This window comes from Anomaloglossus baeobatrachus, chromosome 3 (genome assembly GCF_048569485.1).
Source record: "Anomaloglossus baeobatrachus isolate aAnoBae1 chromosome 3, aAnoBae1.hap1, whole genome shotgun sequence".
In the NCBI taxonomy this organism is placed as follows: domain Eukaryota; kingdom Metazoa; phylum Chordata; class Amphibia; order Anura; family Aromobatidae; genus Anomaloglossus; species Anomaloglossus baeobatrachus.
The window spans coordinates 278,304,629-278,321,187 of NC_134355.1; the positions used below are offsets into that span (position 1 = coordinate 278,304,629).

Sequence of the window (16,559 nt, forward strand, 5' to 3'; positions counted from 1 at the left end):
AGCACATAGGGATTCTTATTGGCAAGGAAGTTGTTGGGAAAAAAAAATCTATGCAAATGGGCTCTTCATAGTAAAAAAACTATAGTGCTACATATTGAAGGTAGCAATCTTAGAAGTCAACATTGACCCTTTAAAAAGCTTTGCCACATGTTTTACGATATTCAGTAATGCCAAATCAGGAATAGACTTGCAGACAGCTGTTTTGAGGTTCATGCAGCTTGTCAGTGAAAAGTATAGGAGCTGTTTCAGAATTCATGTCAATGGACTCTTATCTGGCTAACTATCCTCCTTCTTTTCACTGTTAAGGGGCAAGATCCCAGAAACATATGTCTTCAAAATTAATGTAATTTTGTATAAGAATCTGGTTTGGCTTTTAGTCTAAAGGTTGTGTTACACACTATGAGATCGCTAAAGCGATCTCGTTGGGGTCACGGAATTTATGACGCACATCCGGCCGCTTTAGCGATGTCATTGCGTGTGACACCTATTAGCTATTTTGAATAGTTGCAAAAACATTCAAAATCGCTAATCAGTGACATGCCCCCCTCTTCCCAATTATCGTTGCTGCTGCAGTAACGATGTTTTTCCTCATTTCTGCGGCAGCACACATCGCTATGTGTGACACCGGAGGAAAGAGGAAAATCTCCTTACCTGCGTCCACCAGAAAAGGAGGCAGGAAGGAGGTGCACGGGATGTTCGTCCTGCTCATCTCCGCCCCTCCGCTTTGATTGGGCGGCCGCTTAGTGACGTCGCTGTGACGTCGCGGTGACACCGAACGCACCTCCGCCTTGAAGGAGGGATTGTTTGTCAGTCACAGCGACGTCGCAGAGCAAGTATGTGCATGTGACATTGCCGTAGCGATAATGTTCGCTACGCCAGCGATCACCACATATCGTTACAACAACGGGGGCGGGTGCTATCGCGCTCGGCATTGCTAGCAATTGCTAGCGATGTCGTAGCATGTAAAGCACCCTTAAGTCATGGGGCAGGGTTTTTTAAAGGCTGGTCTTTATTTCTCAAACATTTCGTATTAAGGGAGGGCAGTAATTCACCATACAAAGGAGATGGTCTTTTGGGTTCATCAAAAGTGTCAAGTTTGGTTAACATTAAAGGGAACCTGTCACCAGTTTTGGGGTCTATAAGCTGCGGCCACCACCACTGGGCTCTTATATACTGCATTCTAAGATGCTGTATATAAAAGCCCAGGCCGCTGTTTAAAATGTAAAAATCACTTTATAAACGGTCGCTGCGGTGGAGTTGGGATATATGGGTGTCTTCGTTCTCTGGTGCCTCCTCCTTCAGCCATCTTTGTCATTCTTCTGAAGCCTGTATGCATGACGCGTCCTGCGTCATACACACTCCCGGTGCAGCGCAGGCGCACTACAATAATTTGATCTTCCCTGTTCAGGGCAGATCAAAGTGCGCCTGTGCAGGACCTCAATGCCGGCCCGTGTGCATGACGTAAGATGCGTCATGCACCCCGGCTCCAGAAGAAGGATGACAAAGATAGCCGAAGAGTAGGCGCCGCCATCGGAGAACGAAGACGCCAATATGACCCAACTCCACCGCAGCGGCCATTTAGGTAAGTGATTTTTACGTTCTATACAGTGGCCTGGGCTCTTATATACAGCATATTAGAATACTGTATATAAGAGCCCAGTGAGGGTGGCTGCAGCTCATATGCCCCAAAACTGGTGAAAGGTTCCCTTTAATCTAATGAGAATGAGTGAATGACCACCTTAAGGAACAGTAAATTATAGGTGAATAGAGAAACAACTATAGCCATATAAAATAGCTGCATAGAAGTGTGGACATTTTTATATTTAATTAGGATGGCTAGAGAGACACATGCAGTTCAAGGATATTTCTAATTTTGGTTGCCACTATGACTGCATAGCATATAGTCAACCCATTAGAAGAGATCATTTGTAAATTGGTTTTGGAAAAGTAATTTTACAATGTTGATTTCTAACCCTACTGTTAGAAAGAGAAAAAAGCATTATATAAGAAGCGTATAGGGGAGAACACCACAAATGTTACGTGAGCAGTACAATGCTCAGTACTCGCACTGATGAGTGACCAATACGATGTTTGAGTGTGCTTTACTTGAGTCTAGCAGGTCAGAAGCTCAGACGGGCTCAACTTGAGTAACAAGTATTATGGAAGTCAATGATTGGTCTGTTTGGCTCTCTGCCCACGTACAGCCATAAACAGAGTAATTCCAAGGTATGGAGTGGTTTTTTTTTGGATCACTCTACGTCCAAAAACATTGTTTTTACCCCCGGTGAGAGCCATTCAGAGACTGCAAGCAGTTCTCACTATGGTGCTTGCTCATATCATTCACTGAAGCAAGCCAGCAATTTGTCTTTAGTCATTCACAAATGACACTTTCAGTCACCTGCATTTCTCAGCCAAGCATCCAAATGCTCGAGCACCCAGCACGCTTGCTCATCTTTAAAAACCACAGCATTCGTAGATTAATTTCAAGCAGAATAGGTGAAGTTTAAAAACCCCCATCCAGCTTGAAATGATCCTTGTAGTACTGTGTAGTCTTTTGGCTACAGAAGGGATTTACTCTGCACTCCCATCCTACAGATTGCTGTATAAAATCATTCTGATATTTTTATTCAAGGAGCTGCTAATTTTCTGGTCAAACTAATTCCTCACATGGAGGAGATATACAGTATGTATTGCATAGAAAAATGATAGTTTTGCTTTTTAAGGTCTATCATGTCAACAAACACTATCAACATGCTTATATGAGGTTAATACGATAGCGCTCTAAAGCTTCCCAGTTACTGTAATGACAACCTGGATACTGGAAGGAAAACATTTTATTCCTCCCAGCAGCCTCTTGCTTTCAGTCATAGAGGTGTGGCCTCAGTCCCCAATCAGTGCACAGTGAGCCGTAGTTGTAAGCACGCCCTAACATGGATAGCTAAATCTGCACTGATGCAATGCAAAGCCAGCTTTCAAAGCCAGTGTGCAGTTACACTGAGCAGTGATAAACTGCTCCAGCCACGCCTCTATGACTGAAAGTTGCAGGCTGCTTGGAGGAATAAAGTTAATATCCTCCCAGCAGCTGGGATGTCAGTGATGCAGCCACACAGATTTATAGTGCTATTAACATGAAAGTTAACCCCATATCTGCAGGTTAATAGTGTTGACATGACAGTTTCCCTTTAAAATCGTTATCTATGATGGATTTTTTTTTTTTACTTTACTTTGTAACTTGATAATCTTAGGCCACTTTTTTGTGCTAAATAAATTCTGCACTGATTTTGCTGTACTGGTGCTGCTACACTTCTTAAACTACTGTGTGTCCCTAGGGTGGAGAGAGACAGCTTGTTTAAAGTAATACAGTTTAAATAATTCATTGATGTCATAGGCATCAATAGGACGGTGCACTCACAGAGCTTGGGTTTGGAGGTGTGGGCAAGATAACGAGGTCTCAGGTGAGCCTTATTTCTGAAAAATCTGCTTTGTTCCCATTTCCATGCATGAGTGACCTAAACTACAGGTCACCTTTACTATATAAAATCAAACGAACGACAGTACCTTTTGTAACATTCTCCATTATTAAAATATATCAGTCCACTTAGTATGGTATACTACTAATACATTTTACAGTACAGAGGAAAAGTCAGAAAATATAAAGATTAAAAGGTAATGCAAATGTAGCAAGTAATTTTTCATTAAATGAAATCACTGAACTTACCTTCGGTACCATTAGTTGTGATGCTGCTGCTGATATTTGACTTATCCAGCTTGGAGGCTGATGCATCGCCACTTCCAACACGATTATGCGGACTTGCTAGGTCCTGCATCTCCATGGACCTAATGGAAAAATGTATAACTAGCTATGAGTATATATTTATTTGTGACATACTGTACAAGTAATAGCACTGTAAATCATTTCATTCAATAAGTAAAATATATACGAATTTCAAAGAAATACAGGAAAATATCTCCAAAACAAGAAATATTCATCTTGCAGAAACCCAGCAGGGGTTAAATATTCTTTAGAGCCATGCTCCAGGCAAAAGGTATGTAAAATAGCTCTACACAAGGGGGAGAAAAATTGTTTTTCGAGTGCACCCTATCGGTCACTAGCCTGTAAGTCAAAACCTAGCCCTATATGTGGAGCTGGAGAAGTAGATTTCTTTTTTTTGGAGATCTATATAGCAATGTAAATATTTGGCCATCACTATTCACTCCAAGCTCTGTTCTCAGAAAATCAAAAAGTTAAAAGGAGTCTGTCAGCACAAAATGGCAGTATGAACTAAGCACCAAGTCTGTTAGGGGATATAGCTGTGAAAAAAAAAATCCCACCTTTTTGGCCATATTCACATATTGAGTGTTTGGCCAGTTTTTTACATTAGTATTTTTAAGTTAAAACAAGGATTGGAACAATTAGAGGGAAAGTATAATAGAAACACAGCCACCACTTCTGTATTATTACCCACTCCTAGTTTTGGCTTACAAATACTGAAGGAAAAAACCTCACCAAGTACTGAATAATGTGAATGTAGCCTTAGTATGTTAGTCTCTTCCTTTGTCTTTCAGAAATTGAATTGACACTACTGGCTTACATAGAATAAGCACTGTGTGCAGAGAAAGCTCAGGCAAGCCAGCGCAATCATTCACCAGAGAGGGAGGCGGGGAATGCAGAAACAATGTAAATAATGGTGCACTTGGTCTATTGGACACGCTTTGGATATGTGCCGCCCCAGCAGGGGATCGAACCGCTCGGATCCATGTGCAGTGTCCATTCGTGGCTCAAGGGTCTCCGGACCCCTGGGCTTAGGGGCCACACTCTAAAGTACAAGGGGATATTTACAGGGTGATGATAGTTCATAATGCCACCCGTGGTGTGCGGTAATTGGGAGTACCACCGCTGCCACTGTTGGGAGTACTCTGGGTGATGGATTGGGGCAGCAAGGTGTTATTACCCTCCAAGGGTAGGGGTGGGCCCCGGGACTCTGGGAGGTTATACTGGGTGCCGTGATGGGGAGATCACTCATGTACTCACTCAGCCAGTAAGCAGACACTAACAACCAGGTAAACCAAGTCTCTAGGTGCCGCTGCCTCTCTCGGGGAGCTCTCCTGGGTCCCATCCCCTGCAGTGCTGCCTGATGATCAGTGACCTTCCTCTTGGCACAAATTTGAGATTTACTGAAGTGGCCCGGTAGTTTGGAACTTGCCGGGCCCCACTCCCCACTGTGGCTAAGTGTGGGAGCCTGCTCTCAGGGCTCACGCTTGGGATCTTGTGGGCTGTGTATATGGAAGGCCCTATCCCCCTTGTTGCGCTAGTGCTCGATTCTAAAGGCACTGCTCTCCACAGGTTAATTGCCGGGTTGCCTGAAGCTTCTCCCTGACCTAGGGTCCGTGTACTCCTCTGTGCCTTTGGTCTCAGACCGGTGATATAACCAGGTTGCTCACCATCCTCTTGACAGGTCCCAGGCACTTAGCCTCAATTCCCTGTGACTGAGGGTTCGACTCCTCTAGGTCCAGTCACTGCCTGCAACCTAGACAGCTACTTTTTCGGAGCCACCGCTCCCTGCTTCCTCCACTTCACTCCTTCACTCCACTTCACTTCTCTTCACTTCACTTCATTGACACTCTCCTGACCCTCCCTTCCTGACCCCTAGGTGAGCGACCCTATTCCGCTCAAGTCGCCCACTGGTGTGTCTGGTGCGTGTGGTGCAGGGTGTTCATAGGATTTGATTTGCTGTTGGATGCAACACTGCATGATAGGGACCCAGAACCATGAGGGACATGGATACTGCACTCAGAGAAAAGAGCGTGCAATACCCTGTGACGACCTGATAGTCCAGGGGCGTCACAGATACACTTGGCACACATATTAGCATATGTTATTAAGCTATAGTTTCTGCAAAGCAGAAACCGAGATTACTAAACATGCGATTTTTTTTTATTTTATTTTATTAGGAGTTGCATATTCTACAAGGTTTTATGATTTATTTTTTACTGTCAGTTGGGCCTAAGAACTCCCTTTAAAACACACTAAATACTGGTACAACTCCTATTAGCTTAGTAGATTGTATTAAGGTTAATTTATTTCAATTCATTTAGGTAGTCTTTTTTCAGAGCACACAACTTGGGGGACACTTGACAGTTTATGTAATTCAGGTTCCACTACTCATCCTTCCAAAGCTTCAGAAGTGCAAGGGAGTAAAATTTGTATCACAAGCTCATAAGACATATGGTTACTGTGTCCAGATCACCACATGACAAGGAAGATATGTTTTGTTGTTAATTAGCAAGAAAGGGTACCAAGCTGCCAAACAAATCTATTTAGGAACTGCATTGCAAAATCGATTGATTAGGAAATCCAATGGGATGCCTAATGATTAATTATAGTAAGTAACTCCATATATTATTGGTTTCTCTCTTTTTATATACACTTTCTGAATTAGTAGAAAAGTTCTGCATTTTGTCAGGAGTACAATTAAACATATTTAATTCTTATTGAAGCAACTGTATGATCCTCACTGAAAATCAGTAGCATAAAGTATAGTATCCTGTAATCCATCAAAATGTTCCCCACTGCTTTCCCTGGCCCAAAATGTGTGCATGGTTTAGCTCTGATACTAAAACTAGCACATACTTTAAATGTCTGCAATTTTTCTACCAAAAAAAAGCTTAACAGACCATATCCACATAAAAATCATATTTCTGTAGATTCCGACAAATTATTTTTCCCTAACCATTTATCATCAAGGATTCATCATTTTAATGTTAAGATTAGAGATGAGCGATCTTTTGTTCATTTCGGCAGGTACAGTCGAACCTTTAAAAAGTTTAGTTTGTGACCCCTGACTTGATCCAAACCTCAATGGAAGTCTGTAGTTGGGCAGTTTGTGCTGCCAGTAATAAGCAGAATACTTCTGGGGGAGGTGGGCTTTTCAAATTTTTTTTTTTTTGTGTGTGTACACACTACATCTGATCACACTGTTTTTACCCCCAGTGCGAGCCATTCAAACACTGCAAGCAGTTTGTACAGGGCTGAGCATCAATCATACCCAAGCACAGCGCTGCTCGCTTGAGTGGTTTGCACTTATAACTCAGTCAAACTGTGAACCTGAACTTTATTTATTTGATAGTCTGTTTCCGATCATTGAACCTCAGGTTCGCTCATCTGTAGTCAAGATAAGATTTTTAGGTTCAAGTAACATTTCAGGTGATACTGATGTAATCCATTGCCTATAAAATAATGTTTTATTCTACCAGACAAATTCATGAATCAGACCCATGTGAATGTATGTTAGTATACGTACATAACTAAGGATGAGCGAACATGAATGGTAAAGCTCGAGGTTCATACCGGACATTGGGTGTAAAGGGCTCAAACTTTTTTTTTTTAAAAAAAAAAAAAAAGCCTGTGTCCCAGCTGAGGGTTCAGGTGATGTTTGTTTGTTAATAAAGTTTGTTGAAAGGCTACAGTGCAGCCAATCAACAAGCTTTAGAACATAGGGATGATGCCTCTACACAGTTAAGAACGATAAAGAAAAAAAAAAAGGCGGGTTACCGCCTATTTTTGATAACAAGCGCAAGTAAAGCAGACAACTCAGCTGTCTGTTTTACCTTGGCTGGTTATCAAAAATAGAGAGCATTCCATTCCTGCAGCTGCCCCAGAAGTGGCACATTTATTACACTGGAAAACACAAAAAAATCATCAGCAAAGGTAATATGTCTGTTTTATGGAGTTTGATGTGCTGATTCAAAAAAATATGCTTAGTTTTGCTCTATCACATAAAGTTTCTGATATAGAAGTATTTTTGTTATTACGTTATTTCTGCATTTTCAATGTATTCTGGGCCCCTCATATGATATGTTCAAGTTGTTCAGATGGTCTTCATGACTGGCTGAATATGAGGAAAGTGGCTATGCCATTTGCTGTTCCCATGATTTGGAGAGAAACCAAAAATCATAGTGATGACTGCTACTTTTGTTTTGTCAAACTGAAGGGCCTTTCCACAAAGAACAAACATAAGATTAATTACCCTAAACTTGAATCTGCAATTAGGCCAATTCTACATGATGGTACCTTGCCAGTTCCTGTACCACCATTGTCTGGATTGGATGAAAATGAATTAGAATATGAAGACAATGGAGCTTAAGCTACTGGTGAAGACATGGAGACCTCAAGTCAAGGTATGTACCTGATGGAGCAGCTGAGCAGCCAGAACGCTTCACTCAACATTAATTAAATTATCAAAGACCTTTCATTGTCAAAAGATAGAGCTGAACTTCTTGCATATAGGTTGAAACAGAAGAATCTTTTTCATGATGATGTTAAAGTGTGTTATTACCTAAACAGAAGTAACACTTTAACACCATTTTTCACAGTTGATGGACCAATGGTGTACTGTAACAATGTGAATGGCCTCTTTGAAGAACTGAATCAAGAGTATTTTGTTGCAGATTGGTGATTGTTTTATTGACTCATCCCAGAGAAGTTTGAAAGCAGTGTTGCTTCACAATGGAAATATGAAACCATTAATCCCTATTGCTCACTCATGTTATCTAAAGGAAAGTTATGAAAATCTTTCAGTTGTTTTGGATGCGATACAATATAAGCATAATCAATGGAATATCTGCGGATATTTACAAGTGATCGGTCTGCTAATGGGAATACAAGGAGGTTTCACAAAATATTGCTGCTTCTTGTGTTTACGGGAGAGTAGAAATACAGTAGAGCATTATGTTCATCGTGCTTGGGAACAGAGAAACATCTATGCTCCAGGTAAAAACTATGTTCAGCATAATCCTTTAGTTGGTCCAACAAAAATCTTTCTTCCTCCACTACATATAAAGTTGGAATTGATTAAAAACTTTGTGAAAGCCATGACTAAGAAAAAAAAATCTCAAGGGTTCCAGTACATTTCACAGAAATTCTCCAGCATTTCCCCAGAAAAACTGAAGGAAGAGGTATTTGTTGGTCCTCAGATCAGAGAGCTTATGAGAGATGATGTGTCTGAAGGAACTCTAAATGATAAGAAATTGAGATCTTAGAAAAGCTTCAAGTGGATCAGTGAAAACTTCTTAGGAAAAAATAAATCTCCAGAATATGTTGAAGGTGTTGAGGAACTGCTAAATACATACCAGTGTCTTGGATGTCGCATGTCTCTGAAAATTCACTTTTTGCATTCACATTTAGATTTCTTCCCTCAAAATCTTGGGGATGTAAGCGATGAACAAGGCGAGCGGTTTCACCAGAACATTAAAGTAATGGAACACCAAAACCAGGGTTTTTGGTATGACTCAATAATGGCAGATTACTGTTAGATATATAGGGATATAGGGACAACCCTGAAAAATTGTATCAACGACAGTCTAATGTCAACTACTTTTAATTTCTGCTCATATTTTGGTTTCTATTTTGCATGTGAAATTATTTTGCCTGTTTTGTAAAGTGAAGCATTTTTTTCTGATATGTAGATTACTGTTTTCTTAATATCGCCAGTATATTTCCTATACCTTATAATAATGATGCTGCTCCATGGAAACTATACGTGCTACAGAAAAAGTATATACATCTTTTAAATCAGGACAAAAAGATGATTCAGAAATGTACAGTCACCTGCGATGATTACAAAAAATATTTTTTTGCAGACCTCTGTTATTTGTGCCAATAATGGCAATTTACCCATTTCTTCCTAATTGCCTTGGTACTATGGCAATTATAGTAATACTGTTGGGGTTGATGTCAGCTGGTCATGAAAAATAGCAGGCACCACACCATTTTTAAATAAATTATTCCACATGCAAGTTTGTTTGCGTGACAATTGCTCCAATTTTGCTACCCCAAGCACTTCATATGACCATTTTACAGCACAGAAGTTGAGGTCTCCATTGAGTTATATGGCGTTTGGAGTCTGGGGACAAAATCGGCTCAATTCTGGGTCCTGAACCATATTTTTAACTAAAGTCCGGCCAAAGCCGGCAAACCCGAACTTCCATGGGTTCGCTCATCCCCATACACAGCCAATCACTGAATTGCACCTAAAAAATTGAATCATCAGTAGGGAAAATAAGAGCAGTGTATTCAGACTGCAAGGACAAAATGAGAAAGTTGAATTTGTTTTTTGTTTCTTTTTAAAAATTAATACAGTTAAAGTAATATATCAACATTTTTGTAACACCAGCATCCCCACACTGCTTACTCTCCTCCGTGCAGGGACGCCGACTAATTTGCCACTGCGACCAGCCTGTTCTGAGTGCCTGGCTTCTCTGTGGTCCTCCATGTGGGTCGACTATGCTTCCTCCTCCCGGGGCCTGTGCATGCTGCACAATTGCTCTGGAAGTGCTTGTGTACAGCTTTCCTTCTCTTTAAGGGCATGTGCCTCATTTCCTAAAAGTGCCTCCTAGCCTATTGCTAAGAGGTACTGGGTACTTAAGGCACTCTCCGACTAGGGTAGATGCCTGGCCAACATGGTTAGTTAATGGTTCTGTTCCCTAGCTAGTTGTCACATCTCCTTGTCTACTAGTACCCCATTTCAGTGTGCACATTTCTTTTCCTTGTCTATGTGCCCCAGCCATACCTCTGATATCATCCTGCTCCTGTTGTGTGGGCTGCCTCAGCCATCTCAGCTGTACCAGCTGCATTAATGACTCTGTGTGTACTATCTGCTTCAGCCATCTCAATGGTTTGCTCAGGCCATGGACGACGCTGACTCTGGCTCTCCACCACTGCTTGAATTATATCATTAGATGTCGCAGATGTGGGAACAGAAAAATCAAATTCTGACCCACATATGGTCAGTGAATATCTGCTTGAATACTCCAACTGCTGCTTTGCCTGTATCCGAGTCTTGCCTGTCTGTCCCACTTTGCTTTCACAGTGACCCCAAGTAATGCCAAGGTTTCATCAACTGGTCCACCCTGTACATTGAACTATTGGCCCACCAGTTTTCTTCAGACCGGTCCAAAGGGGTATTCCTGATAATGCACTTCATTGGAGAGGCTTTTGCTTGGGTCAAGCCCCTGTGGGAGACAAATGACCCAATTACCGCTGACATTATGGAATTTCAGCAGGCCTTCTGGAAAATTTTTGATCAGCGGATGATGTCATGTCCACTGCATCGTCTCTTCAGTGATTATGCCAAGGAGTACAGACTGTGTGTCAATATGCATTTCAATTCCGCACTCTCTTGCTCTCTCTCTCTCTGTCTTCGGAACTAGGATGGAATAATCAGACTCTGGTGTCTATCTTTTTGGGAAGGTTTATCCGGGAGAATCAAGGACGAACTGGCCGGTCGAGATATTCCCGCTATGCTGAATGTTGTCATGTCCTTCGCCATATGGGTCAATCGCAGGTTGCAGGAACAATCTAAGCAAGTCTCTTGTGAAAGGAAACTGGCGTGCTTGGCTCCAGTCTTCCAGAGACAGGTTCTCAGGCTTCAGCTCCGGTTCCTGAACACATGTAGGTGGATGATATCAAGATGTGTGATCAATGACAAGAACATCACTGAGCCTTGGGGTTGTGGGGTTGTGCTTTTACTGTGGAGGAGCAGAGTACTTCATCCAGACCTGTCCTTTGAGACCAGAACACTCTTGCCTTGGCTCAGTAGAGGTAAGGGGTCTTCCTCAATGAAAGCAGGTACTCTTCTTCCTTGACCTTATCTTTAAAATGGACACGTCTCATTTTTTTCTGGTTGCAGGGAAATGTATAAATCTAGTTTCCAGACCCCCCACTTCTGTGTTTTAGACAGCCCCCCGTATCTAAGAAGCATCATTTTCAGGAGCTCTCTGTCCTCTCCTACAACATTTCCCTGCAACCAGAAAAAAAATAAGAACTGTTCATTTACTGTATATTGACAATAGATAAGATAAAAGATTCTCAGCTCACATCAGGACTTCAAGATCCCAGGTACCTTCAGCTGCACCACAACTAATGTGATTTACCTAATTATATGTACCAAATGACCAACTGGGGGTCTGTATGTAGGGGAGACAGGACAACAGCTCAGAACAAGGAGGATTTCTAATCGCCACACAATTAGAGAAAAAAGGATAGATCTACCTGTCGTCAAATATTTTTGTAACTCAGACCACAGCATCATGGACATGAAATTGCTGGTATTGAAAGAAAACTTCAAATCCCAGAGAGACAGGAGTGTCTGGGAATACAAACTTATGATGACCTTTGACACATTCAGAGCAGGAATGAATGTGTCACGTGGATTTATGTCTTTTTGCATCAATTAGGAAATGTGCTCGAGGATCTGGGGGCATCACAACTCTGGACCAGACCCCAATCAGAGGACAATAAAACTTTAACACTCCTTATCTATGGACTGCTGTAGTATTTACTGCAACAACTGTTTGTCCCCTTCCCATACTGATAGTTCTAATTCACATAACTGGTCTTATTTACTGCTCCATTCTATGTCCTGTTGTGTTTAAATATGTGACTTCAGATTTTGTGTTATACTGAACCTGATGAAGAGACCTGAGTAGTCTCGAAAGCTTGCTATTTATTACCACCTTTTTAGTTAGCCATTAAAAGGTATCAACCACTGAGGACTCTCAACTCAGTAGTCAACATTATTTCTAATCATAATATTTTAGGAATCATGTTGTAGATAATGCAGCAAGAAGGTGCTCATGTGTTGGGTACTTTCGTGAGGTCCAAGTCCATGGTGTGTGGTGGTGCGGCAAAACTCAAGCTTCCTTACTACGATCCCTTCCACCAACCATGGAGAAGAGAGAAGGTATCGATATCTTCTACATCCCCTTACTGTTGTGTGCCCATCACCTCTTCCTCTTCAATTTGTTTCTCAGCTACTGAACTTCCACAAACAGTTTGTCTGGTACCATAAGATATTGGTATCCCTTCCGCATGCTCTTCTGCTTCCTACTTTTCCTCTGAGACCACCACCTCCTGAAGCAGACTATTGAAAGTGTACTCCAGCATGTAGATGACCGAAATAGTGCTGTTGAATATTGCACCACTAACCATCTTTGTAACTATTTTGAAACTCTACAGAAGGGTGCAGAAATCCTTAATCTGTTCCCACTCTGCAAGTGTGATGTGTCCCACAACCGTACTACATTGGCCCAGGTTATGCATCATGACATACTGCATCAGGGCTCGTCGCTGATGCCACAGTCGCTGCAGCATGTGCAGAGTGCATTATGAAGCAGTGCATCCAGGCCAGGTTAGTGACCCACAAAAGGCTGTACAACCAGGTTGAGGATGTGAGCCATGCAAGGAACGTGTGTGAATTTGCTCCAGCATAGAGCCGCTACCAGGTTTGCACAGTTATCGCATACAGCCGTCCCTGACTCCAGGTTCAGTGGAGACAGCCATTTCTCAAATTCGGCCTGGATGGCTGTCCACAAATCTGCAGATGTGTGGCTGCATTCTCCAAAGAATTTGAATTTTAATGCTGCCTTATTGTGATGAGCCCTAGCAGTGTTGTATGGAGATGAGGGGATTTTTTCTCTCTGCACTGTTGACACTAGTGAGAGGGAAGATGGACACTTACTCCACTTACCTGCCACTGTACCCTGCACTATACAGGTGTCATCTCTGAGGACTGTACTGTGTGTGGAGTTCAGGTGGAGTAAGAGGAGAAGCTACTTGATGCAGCACTTACCATCCACTGTTGCACATACTCTTTCTGGCCTTTATCTACAAGACATACCACTGTGCACCAGCCAAAGAAAAGGAATGGAGTATCCCATCGAGTAACAGAAGTTGTCTTTAGATAGGATGAGCTGCTGGTTGTTCAGTAGAGCTTTCAGGAACATTTAACCCACGCCACGTACACTACAACTATTCCCCTTTCCACTATGACCTCAGGATTTCCTACCCATGTTTGATGTATGCTTTCCCTCTTTTAACCAACTGTTTCATAACCCTAGTCCCACACCTGTCAGTCACCTGTCTAAATTACCAATTACTATTTAGATAATGAAATAGCATTGTTGAGCTGGACCACTCATTTGGAACTATTTAAAGGCTGAAATAGTAATTTTTAGAAGGACCACACAATTAGTAATCAGTAGATGATGAAATAGCAATTTGTGCCACACAACGATACCTACACTGCACGCCGCTGCAATTCTCTACTATGTACTATTGCCTGCCTAACTACCTAAAATTAGGTAAGCTGTCTAGCAGTAGCAGCACCGTTCCAAACGCAAAATGGCGCCGACACCGCATGTCTGCTTTTTATATGCAGGGACATGCCACTTAGGCAGAAAATAACACAAGTCATTGTGTCTGATGTTTGTGGATGTTTTCTGTGCTGTGATTGTGTGGATGTCGCGGTAGCGAAAGTTAAAAAAAAAAATGTCCGCTGCTTCTCTAACCTCACCTCACCCCCTCCCCTCAAACACACCCTGCGTATCATACAGCACCACTATCCTCGCCAAAGTAATAATAAGGTAGAAGAAAAGCATTAGTGTAACCACAAACAGTTACCGAACAAAACCAATCTTTGCCGATTTTTGAGAAAAATGCTTCTGAATCCAAGCCTGACCCAAAAAAAGCCAAGGCTCATGCCAAATTTGAAATTGGCCAACCTTTTGCAAACAAGTTTGCTCATCTCTATTAGAGAGTGTTACAGTAATGAGTGTCAACAGTGAAACATGGTGGAGGTTGCTTAAAAGTCTGTAGCTGCATTTCAGCAAAAACAATTAAAAGTGTAAAAAAAAACAAAAACAAAAAAACACTACATCAACCACCTTGAAAATAACTGACAGAAGCTGTATGCACAGCCTGATATTTGAAACAGTAATTAACCAACAGGTGCTACATAATGCAGTGGTCCAAAGAGCAGTATAATTAGAGAAAAAGACACTGCATAACTATGTGCATACTATATACCATATAAAATAAAGTTTATTAACTACAAAAAAAAACCACTTCAAACCACACCAAAATTGTCATACATAGAGGAACAGCTATAGACTATGATAAGTCCGCTGGTATAACAAAATACTCACTTCAGCAGACAGTAAAGGGGGCTTTACATGCAGCAATATCGCTAGCGATATCACTAGCGAGCGGACCCGCCCCCGTCGTTTCTGCGTCATGGGCAAATCGATGCCCGTGGCGCACAACATCGCTAACACCCGTCACACATACTTACCTGCCTAACGACGTCGCTGTGGCCGGCGAACCGCCTCCTTTCTAAGGGGGCAGTTTGTGCGGCGTTACAGCAGCGTCACTAAGTGGCCGCCCAATAGAAGCGGAGGGGCAGAGTTGAGCAGCCATAATATCCCGCCCACCTACTTTCTTCCTCATTGCCGGCGTCACCAGGTACGGTGATGTTCCTCATTCCTGCAGTGTCACACATAGCGATGTGTGCTGCCGCAGGAACGATGAACAACCTGCATCCTGCAACAGCAACGATAATTGGGATTAGAACGACATGTCAACGATCAACGATTAGGTGAGTAATTTTGATCGTTAACGGTCGTTCCTGCGTTTCACACGAAACGACTTCGCTAATGAGGCCGGATGTGCATCATGAATTCCGTGACCCCAATGACATCTTGTTAGCAATGTTGTTGCGTGTAAAGCCCGCTTAAGACCTGTTAACATATATATATATATATATATATATACACACCATATTTTTCGCTTTATAAGACGCACTTTTGTTCCCCCAAATTTTGGGGGAAAGTAGAGGGTGCATCTTATAATCCAAATATAGGGAGGGGTGTATATATATATATATAATATATTCACTACAGAGTCCAGGGGAGGTGGGGGGCAGCTCTGGAGCAGTGCAGGGGGCTTGTGAAAGCTGTGGGCGGCAGCGTTTGATCACCTGCTCCCGCTCATATAATATGCACTGCCGCTGTCCATCACCGTGGTGCTGAAACCGCACCGCGGCGATGGGCTGGGGGAGCGGCGCATATTATATGTGCTTGTGCTCCCCTTTGATGTCACATGTCTCCCCTGTGTTAGATATTGCCCCCATGCTGCTGCACATAGTAAAATAAAACACTCTTTACTCACCTCCTCCAGCGCTGATCTCCCGGTGTCTCTGCTGCCACTGTCTGTGATCAGGCACGCAGAGATGATATCACTCTGCTGTGCCGATCACATGACCGGCAGCAAGAACTAGGAAGTGGAGGCCGGAGTTCACAAGCCTGGAGGAAGACACAAGGAGGGACAGCGCTGAGAAGGTAAGGAAAGAGTGTTTTATTTTACTATGGGCAGCAGTCTGGGGGCGATATCTAACACAGCAATAGTGGGCCGTGTGCCAGCTACAGGGGACCGTGTGCCAGCCACAGTGGGCCGTGTGCCAGCCATAGGGGACATGTGGCATCACTGGGGGATGTGTGCCAGCACAAGGGGGCTATATTCAATATAAGGTGGCCATATCCAGATTAAGGGGGCTAATTTTAGTATGGGGGGCTATGAGGGACATATACCCTATATGATTTGTTAGACGGACACTGGCATTATAAGACGGACCCCATTTATTAAAATATTCTCTATTTCTTCACCAAATTTGGGGGTGCGTCTTATAATCAGGTGCGTCTTATAAAGCGAAAAATACGGTATATAT

The 16,559-nt window shown here is 42.5% G+C and overlaps 1 protein-coding gene across 9 annotated transcripts in view; it reads right to left on the minus strand.

The window, feature by feature from the left end:
* The window catches only part of EYA4 (EYA transcriptional coactivator and phosphatase 4), a 579,250-nt gene that overhangs the window by 238,870 nt on the left and 323,821 nt on the right, over positions 1 to 16,559 (minus strand). For all 9 annotated transcript variants that reach the window (XM_075339874.1, XM_075339873.1, XM_075339870.1 and 6 more), the window contains one exon: positions 3,719 to 3,837. In XM_075339874.1, coding sequence (XP_075195989.1) covers positions 3,719 to 3,837 — 119 coding nt within the window. The remainder of the gene's footprint in view (positions 1 to 3,718; positions 3,838 to 16,559) is intronic.